This window comes from Pongo pygmaeus, chromosome 15 (assembly GCF_028885625.2).
Source record: "Pongo pygmaeus isolate AG05252 chromosome 15, NHGRI_mPonPyg2-v2.0_pri, whole genome shotgun sequence".
Lineage (NCBI taxonomy): Eukaryota > Metazoa > Chordata > Mammalia > Primates > Hominidae > Pongo > Pongo pygmaeus.
This window is the reverse complement of record NC_072388.2, coordinates 106,352,624-106,362,675: the sequence shown is the minus strand read 5'-3', so window position 1 is coordinate 106,362,675 and position 10,052 is coordinate 106,352,624. Positions and strand designations below refer to the sequence as shown.

The window sequence follows — 10,052 nt, the reverse complement described above, 5'->3', positions numbered from 1 at the left end:
CGCAGTGACTTGGAACCAACCCATATGCCCATCAGTGATAGACTGGATAAAGAAAAGGTGGAAAATATACACCATGGAATACTCTGCAGCCGTAAAAAGGGATGAGTTCATGTCCTTTTCAGGGACATGGATGAAGCTGGAAACCATCATTCTCAGCAAACTAACACAAGAACAGAAAACCAAACATCGCATGTTCTCACTCATAAGTGGGAGTTGAACAATGAGAACACATAGACACAGGGAGGGGAACAACACACACTGGAGCCTGTCAGGGGGTGGGGAAGCTAGGGGAGGGACAGCATTAGGAGAAATACCAAATGTAGATGATGGGCTGATGAGTGCAGCAAACCACCATGGCACATATATACCTATTAACAAACCTGTACATTCTGCACATGTATCCCAAAACTTAAAGTATAATAAAAAATAGTAACTCAAAAAATTATATTAATCAGTTCTCTAGTAGGTAGAAATTCATCTGGGAGTTTCTTCCCCTGTTGTCCATTTTGATAGGATTTCCAGAAGACATAAGAACCCTCTCTGTTAAAAATATTCCTAAGTTGTACACCATCTAGAAACATATATACTTAATTATAATTTTTAATTTATTAAAAAGCTTTAATAAGTGCAATGTTTTCTGCCTTCTGAGTTGATTTCATAACACATAGAAGGATATATCCTGAATGAAAGTTTGTACTAGTAATACAAATTAATGGTTAATAATCTCTACTTTTATTATTGAGGTATTACCCACCAATATATAATCTTAAATCATTGCTCTCAATGGGACTCTTACCTAAATAATATGCAAAATATTTTCCTGATCTTGACACAAAATAGATATGAACACATTCTTAGTATTCAGCCATGTCTAGTGTCTATCACATTATGAACCACATGCTAACTTTGATTTACTTGGGACTTGTTCCAATTTCAAACTAGTTATTTTTTATCTTCATGCAGCTAGATTATTATGTGTGAGTATTTTATCAGAGAGTGATAAAGATATTTTAAACAAGTAATTGTGTGTTTCAGGACTCTTCTTGGGTTCTCAGACAAGAAATGCCATTACTACCTGGCAGATTGAGACAACTTTGAACAATGTCAGAGGAATCATCTCTAATTGCTTCTAAATTTCAGTTTTATCAATTCTTATGCTTTCTGATTTATTTTTGATTTTAGTTATTAAAGGATTCTTTTTCTCTTAATCTAGCTAAGAATTTGTCTTTTTTTAAGAAAAAGCTCTTAGCTTTGTTGATTTTTCTATTGCTTATAAAGTCTTTTTTCACTTATTTCATTTACTCTAAAGCCTCATAAACACATTGGTGACATGTAGACAGAGAACTTGATTGTAAATGCCATGTTTTTGTTAGACTCAGCTGATCATGTCAGGAAGCCTCCTGAGGGTTCTAGGAACTGACTGTGGCCCCCACCACTGGACAAGGATGAGAAGCTCCATGCTTTGAGGATGGGAGGACATGCAGGGCAGTGTGAGGGGAGGAGGGTTGCTGGCACGTCCAGCATTGCTTCCCCTGGCAGCACCACTCATGTCCTTCCTCACTCAGAGATTCAGTCATTTCTTCCCAGGTGGAAAAATCAGTTAACTTTATCTTTGATATATGGATGGGAGCCCAAGGTAGAAGCTTGTCAGTCATTGTTTCTGTGCCTGCTGCCTTGGGAATGTCTGAATTTCTTATGCTGTCCTGGGTCTATACCCCAGTGGCTCCCCTACTCCATGGCACCCGCCTGTGCCTGTGCATGGCCCCTGATCACAACCTCCGTGAAACATCTGGTTGGGCTCAAGAAAAACCCCCCTTGCCTTGTTTTCCTGCTGCCCCTGGTCCACATTCTTGTCCATCCACAGGCTCTCAGCAGCGCTTCCCATCTGCACTGACCCTACATGGGTTCATATCTTGTCCACCACTTCCTCTCTCTTTTCTTCTGCATCTTGCCTTTTATCCCAGCAGCCTGTTTCCATCTCACCTGGACTTATGTACAGGAAAGTGTTTACTGAGCAGGCTTGGGTTGTGCAAACCCTGAAGATTACTGAAAAAGTGCTTTCTCAAGCCAGGTCCGTATTCAGCTCCTGGGAGATGATATCTGCTTTTTTGGCATACTCCTCCTGGAAATATTTTTAAACCATTTTATTAAGGTAAGGATTACATCTATAAGACTAGACATTATTTAACATACTTAATTCATTGAGTTAAGTATGCACAGTTATCATCACCATCAAGGTCATAACCATAGCAATCACTTCCAAAACATTCCTTTTTATTCTTTTTATTCTTAGCATTATGATTATTATTATTAGTTGAAATGTATTTTTGTTTGTGTGTCTCTGTCTCTGTGTGTGCAGCCTGGGTGCACACTGCACTAGCTGTTTCCATAATGACTTATGGGGAATGCCTATTATTGCTGAAGGGGCCGGCGTCTGAGCACTGGAGGTCAGTTATGCAGGTGTCATACACATCTGTGATGGGCCCCAATAAACAGCGCTGGGCACCAGCACTCAGGTGAGCTTCCCTGGTGGACAATGCTTCACACGTATTGTCATGCATCACTACTGGGAGAATTGAGGTCAAGAGACTCCTCAGGGAAAGAACACCTGGGAGCTTGTGCCTGGATTCTCAGGGCCTTCCTGCTGGTTCCTTTGCTCATTTTAATTCATATTCATTTGCTATAATAAAGCTGCACCCATGAGAATAACAGCTTGTCTTGAGTCTTTTATTTCTATTGATTGTGGGGCCTGAGGATGGTCTTGGGACACTCAACGCAATTGCATCAGAGGTGTAAATTGCTAGAAAGACCCTGACTACTGACACATCTCTAGAGCATTGTTTATAATGTCAAAGGATGAGAAATTGTGGAATAAAAGACATTCAGTGCCTGGATGGCTACAGAATCACATGGCATGAGATGATGTGTGCACTCCAGTAAGGAGCAGGAAGTGAAAGTAATCCATGGAATTTAGAAACGACAGACACAGCTCCCTAGGAGTTGTTCCCTGAATAAGAACAAGTAAAAATAATGAAGAACAACCTGAATATGCAACTCATATCTGTGATAGCTAAAATAATAGTAAAAAGATGCATATCCAGCCCTGAAGTGTGCCCTGTGAGCCAAGGCTGCTAGACTCCCATTCACCACCAAAGGGTACAGTTGTCCAGAAACAACACACAACACAGAAGAGCTACACAGATGGTAGCCCAGGGTTTGGGCTGGGGAGGGGAATCCACTAGACAACTAGAACAGGGACGATAGTGTGGAAAGTGGCATTATTTTGTGATATGAATGATATCATTAATAGATATCATCAGATCGTGAACAACGTTAGCCAATGGACTAGGAGGCTGATGATGTAGCAGATTCTCTTTGGCTTCATGTGCTGCAGAAGGGAGGAGTATGTTTGGGAGGATGCTGGACCCACAGCTCACAACAGACACATCACAGATGGCTCTAGCTGATCCCAACCTCAAGTAGGATGCTTCTGATGGGACAGCTTTCCTCGTGCACTGGATCCTGATCATGTAAAGTTTCTCTACCCTGAGAATGAGACTGCCCTTTCTCTCTTTAAAATGCAAAGTGGGCTCTCCAGATGAGGAGCCCAGTGCTGCACATGGAAGCCATGGTGCTATGTGTTTATGTTGATACTGACGGTCATTGCTTAGCATGCGCCTTATCCAGGTCCTGCTGCTGTGTGTTTCTGTCGATGCTGCTGGACATTGCTTCGCATGCACCTTACCTAGGTCATGGCCTGTGCTGTGATAAAGAGAAGTCCTTTTGCTTCTGCACCCCAGGTACAATTCCTGTGAGCAATCTGGCAAATATTTTAGAAACTGTGTAGTTTGTGTTGCCTTGGCTTTTCATTTGGATCTTTTAGATGATAAGGAAATGAGAGTGGTTCACAAGAAAATGGGGCAGACATAGGGGATAGTTAAGGGCCTCCTCCAAGCAATGTGGATATCATAAAATAAATGTTAAAAAATGAAAGAACTAAACAAGAAGGTGCTGGGGTTGACACAAAGGACTTAAAACAGAACTACCAGGAGTTGGGTGCAGCAATGGCAATCTCTTCAGTTCCATCAGCAATTCAGAGACCTAAACAAATATTCCCTATTTCTGTTGAATTGGCAGACTGTAGAAATCTAGAAGACAAAATGACCAGGAAAAATGTGTGATTTGGCATGGGTGAAGGCCTGGCAAGTTAATCAAGTTGAGGACTGTTGAAGCCCTAGGGTGGTCCTGCCTTTGCTGGGTGCCCAGACCATAATCACACTCATGGGAAATTGCCAGCAAGTAGAAAGTAGGGTTTTTTTTTGTTTTTTTGTAGTTCTTATTATCAGGCATATGCGCATTTGAATTTTGTCTTCAAAGCATTTCCTGGTTCTATTTCTCATTTTTTAAAACACACATGATTTCATCTAGATTTACCACCTTCATAGGGTCACAGAGAAGAGTGGGAAGAAGGGAGACCCTGGTTTGGGTCTTGTAGGACCATGGACAAGAGTGGGGAGGGAGAAGAGGTGGTTGTAAGAAATTATTAAGACCTTATTCTGCCCCTCCCAAGAGGCTCAGGCCAGCCTTTTTTCTGCAGTTGCGGTTTTGGGTTATAAACCTTGTAGACTCTTCCCTTCAGGCCAGGGCGGCAACTATGCAAATTCAAATGGGGGCCTCCCCACTTAAACCCAGGGCTCTCCTCCACAGCGAGTCTCTTTCACCACTCAGCTGGGATCTCAGGGCTTTCTTTCTGTCCTCCTCCAGGATGGGGTCAACCGTCATCCTTTCCCTCGTCCTGGCTGTTCTCCAAGGTCAGTCCTGCCCAGGGTTTGAGGTCACAGAGAAAAATGGGCAGAAGGGAGCCCCTGATGCAAATTTTGTGTCTGCCGCACAGGTGTCTTTGCCGAGGTGCAGCTGGTGCAGTCTGCAGCAGAGGTGAAAAGGCCCGGGGAGTCTCTGAGGATCTCCTGTAAGACTTCTGGATACAGCTTTACCAGCTACTGGATCCACTGGGTGTGCCAGGTGCCCGAGAAAGAACTGGAGTGGATAGGGGGCATCTATCCTGGGAACTCTGATACCAGATACAGCCCATCCTTCCAAGCCCATGTCACCATCTCAGCCGACAGCTCTATCAGCACCACCTACCTGCAGTGGAGCAGCCTGAAGGCCTCGGACACTGCCATGTATTATTGTGTGAGACAGACCATCTAAAACCTTCCACGGTGCAGGTGCAGAGTGAGCTGCCAGACACATCCTCCCCAGGGACCTCTCTATTCATCTGGGGAGGAAACACTGGCTGTTTGTGTCCTCAGGAGTGAGAACCAGAGAACAACATGGGAGGATTCCCAACCCCTAAGGCAACTGGATGGGAGACCTGACCATGGGAGGTGGATTCTCTGAGGGGGCTCTTGTGTGTTCTACAAGGTTGTTCGTGGTGTATATTACATGGTTAACATCAAAAGGCTGCCTAATAGGCACCTCCTCAATATGATAGTCTTTTAATTAGTGAAAATTTTACACAGTTCATCATTGCTTGCTTGCCTTCCTCCCTCCTATCCGCTCTTACTCCCTCCTTCTTTTATTTTCTACTTACTTTTCCAAAATCATTTAATCCCTTTTTGTACTATTAATAGGTTATCTTGTTTTTGTTGTTGTTTTCCTTTTAACAATATGCACTGAATAATTCATCTTTGTGCCATTTCGTAAGTATTTTGATATAACAAAGACTTCCTTCATAAATAGATTTCCTGTGAGTAATCTTGCAAATATTTTAGAACCTGTTTGGTTAAGGATAAATTAAAATAAATAGATAAATTTTTAAAGACATACAACCTATCAAAACTGAACCACTAAGAAATAAAAAATCTGGGCTGGCCGTGGTTGCTCATGTGTGTATTCTCAGCACTTTGGGAGGCCGATGTGGGTGTATCACCTCAGGTCAGGAGTTCAAGATCAGCCTGGCCAACATGGCAAAACCCCGTCTCTACTAAAAATACATAGATTAGCTGGGTGTGGCGGTGTTCATCCGCAGTCCCGTAGTCCCATCTACTCGGGAGGCTGAGGTAGGAGAATGACTTGACCCTGGGAGGCAGAGGTTGCAGAAAGCCAAAATCGAGCCACTGCACTCCAGACTGAGCAACAGAGTGACTCCAGTTAAAAAAAATCTGAAGAGACCAATGAGTAAAGAGATGGAGCCAGTGATTTTTCGAACATCTCAAATCAAAGAAAAGTCAAGAACTTCATGGCTTCACTACTGAATTTTATCAAAAATTAAAAAAAAACCTAGAATCTGTACTCAAATTTCCAACAAAATAAAGAGAAAAATATATGCAAGCTTATTTTGGAAGGCCCTATTTCCAAAGCAAGGAAAAGACACTACAAGTAAATAAAATTACAGGCCAATATCCCTGATTATCATAGTTTCAAAAACTCTCAAGAGTGATGAGATGACAAACAAAATTAAATAGCAGATTAACAATAGAATTCACCATTATCAGGTGTCCCCCATACCCAAAGAGGCTGCTGCTTGCCCTGCACAAGGATACTCAGAGCAGAAACCCACCTGGCCCAGCCCTCACCTTGCTTTATGCAGCCACCTGCCCTGGCAGCTTAATACAAAGGGCAGCATCTTTTGGGAGATACATGGCCACATCCACTGCCTGAGAATCCACGGTAGCCGCTATTCCTGGGCAACATAAGCCAAGCAAAAACCCCACCGTTAATACTGTAGCTGGTGCTCTTTTGAAAGCACCACCTCCAAGCAGGAGGCCAATAAACAGTCCATCACGGTATCGCCTGGTAGACTATCACTGCACCCAGAAAGGAGAAAATGACTGTGTGATCTCAGCTATGACCAGTGCCTGCACTACTCTGGATGACCAGGAGGTCCTGAGTCTGTCCATGTGACCAGTTCATTACTGCTATAACCAGCATTCAAGAAAGCCAGCACACAAAGTATATCAATATCTAAGGAATTTCACAGTCTCCATCACTCCCCCGCCACTTCCATCAGACCTAGTTCACTGCTCACTGCTGAAAAATTTGAGGACACATCACACCACCAGATCCCTTACATACATTCCCCAACACCAGGTTGAAGTGTGTCAACTTCACTGGGCGGCTAGACCTGGAGAAGCAACAACACTCACAGTAGTATGGCTCCCAGGTTCTCCTACTCCTAGGGGAAGGGAGTGCACCACATTGAGGGAACACCCTATGGGACAAGAGAATCTGGATGGCAGGCCTTGAACATCAGATCCCTCCGTTGGTGGGAAACTTCTTTTAGCAGAGGCACAGTTACACTGCTGAGCTCAGCAGAGAAAGTCTTCAGCTCTGTCTCAACAGTCAGATATCCCTGGTGCATGTGAAAAACTTGAAGAAGAGGAAGTCTCCCCCTTGTACACCACTGCAGGCACACTTGGGGTCTCTCCCACAAGAGCTCAGCATGGGGGCAACTATAGACAGCATTTCTGGAACACATCATGTTGACTGCATCCCCCAGAAAGAGCACTCTCCAGGTTCAGGTTTTCACCAGACACAGAGTCACAATTCCTCTGTATTTAACACTTCAACATTTGTACAGAGGAAAAGACATGCCTGTCTGATCTGAATAGCCGGAATCTTGGGATAGGAGAGTGTCTTAGAGGTGCATAACTTTCCTACAGACCTGGCAAGGGAGCCGAGGTGGCTCGAACCCTTCCCCCAGATAAGACCTCAGTGTGACTCACTAAAAGCTCCTCCAGCCACCTCTGTCAAGGCTGGGACTTCATTTATCACCTGATTTAGCCACAGCTGGTTTCTATCCAGGGACAAGCCCCCTACTGGTCTGAAGCCTGAACCATCAAACCAGCAAATAAATCACTGGGGGAAAATAAATAAATACGTGCATGCCACAGAGGAATGAACTAAGGTTTAATAGACCTCAACCATTCTAACCCCATAGAAGATAGTGAACTTGCTCACATACTAAGCAGATTTCTACTGCAATCAACACATAGGAAAGCCATCATGCAAAGATTCTCCATAACCACGGAACTCTTACAGAGTCTTCACCCCTCTAAGGACCAAAAATCAAATTAGGAGTAATTAATTATAACCATTAAAGTCTCATTCTTAAGGGAAAAAATAAATTTAAAAACAAACAAAAGAAACAGTTAAAACAAACATAATTTCAATAATAATTAGAAGAAATAGTCTACCAAAATAAGAGGAAATTAGAAAAATAACTCAAGTAATATGACAAAACAGGGTGCTATAACGTCCCAAAAAGGTCACACTAGGTCTCCAGCAATAAACTTTAACCAAAATGAAGTCTTTAAAATACCAGATAAGAAATTCAGAATGTTGATTATTAAGCTACTCAAGAAGATATAATAAGAAGGTGAAAATCATCATAAACAAATGTATAAAAGCAGTTCAGAATATAAATACAAATTTTTAGAGAGAGATAGATATCATAAAGAGAAACCAATCAGAACTTCTGAAAATAGAAGACAAAATGCAGGGAAATAGTAAGGGAATTACAAAATGCCATGGAAAGTTTTAAAAATAGACTAGAAAAAAGTAGAAGAAAAAATATAACAATAGACTAGAAAAAGTATAAAATAAAAAGTTGAAGTAAAAAAATTAGATGAAAAAAAGAAGAATAAAGTAGAAATAAGAAGAAAAAAGAAAAAGAAAAAAGACTAGAGAATTTTTGAAATGATCAAATCAGAGAAAAATAAATTTAGAAAGAACCAAAAGAAGTAAACACAGTCTCCAGGAAATATGGGATTATGTAAAATGACCAAACCTCAGCATAATTGGTGTTCTTGAAGAAGAAAAAAAAATAATATGTTTGGAAAACTTGTTTGAGGGAAAAATTGAGAAATACTTCCCTGGCCTGCCTAGAGACCTAGATATCCAAATCCAAGAAGTTCAAAGAACTCCTGGGAAATGTATTGCAAAACTGCCTTCACCAAGCTTATAGTCATCAGGCTACCAAAAGTCAACATGAAGGAAATAATTCTAAGAGCAGCAATACGAAACAAAACAAAACAAAAACCCATCTCAGCAGAAACTTCACCAGCCAGATGGATTAAGCTTCTATCTTCAAATTCCTTAAACAGAACAACTTTCAATCAAGAATTTTGTATCCTGCCAAACTGTTTGATAAATGAAAAAGAAGTAAAGTCATTTTCAGAATCACCAGTGCTGAGGGAATTCGTCACTACCAAACCAGCAGTACAAGAAATGCTAAAAGGAGTTGTAAACCTTGAAACAAAAGCCTAATAAGCACATAAAGGGAACCCCTTAAGAGCTTGAAACTCACAGGCCTATAAAACAATAACACAGTGAAAAAAAAAAACTAGGTAAGAATTAACATGGCAAAGAGAAGAGTAACTCATATCTAAATATTCACATTGAATGTAAATGGCCTAAATGCTCCATATAAGAGATACACAATGGCAGAATAGATTAAAAAATCACAATGGAAATATCTGATGTCTTTAAAAGGCTCCCCTAACACACAAAGATTTACATAAACTCAAGGTAAAAGGGTGGAAGAAGGTATTTCACAAAAATGGAAACCAAGAGTGAGCAGGAGTAGCTATTTTGATATCAGACAAAATAGATTTCAAAGCAACAACAGTAAAAAAAAGACATAGATGATCACTATACAATTATAAAAGGATCAGTTCAACAAGAAAATATTACAATTCTAAATTTATAGGCACCAAACACCGGAGGAACTAGATTCATAAAACAAGTACTATTAGAGATTAAAAAAAATGAGAGCAAAACAATCAGAGTGGGAGACTTTAATACAATCATGAAAGCACTAGACAGATCTTCGAGACTGAAAGTCAACAGAGAAAAAATGCACTTAAATAACTCACTGAAACAAATGGATGTAGCAGATGTGTACAGAACATTCTGTCCAAGATCTGCAGAATAAACATTCTTCTAATCAGTACATGCAACATTCTACAAGATAGAACATATAATAGGTCACAAAACAAGTCTCAATGAATTTTTAAAACAATGAAATCGTATCAAGTATCTTCTTAGAC

The 10,052-nt window shown here is 41.1% G+C and overlaps 1 gene segment (V, D, J or C); it reads left to right on the top strand.

The window, feature by feature from the left end:
- The first annotated feature begins 4,746 nt into the window (after positions 1–4,746).
- On the top strand, positions 4,747–5,249 carry LOC129033272 (immunoglobulin heavy variable 5-51-like). The segment is given in 2 exon segments: positions 4,747–4,811; positions 4,895–5,249. Coding segments are annotated over 2 exon segments (363 nt in total).
- The last annotated feature ends 4,803 nt before the right edge of the window (positions 5,250–10,052 follow it).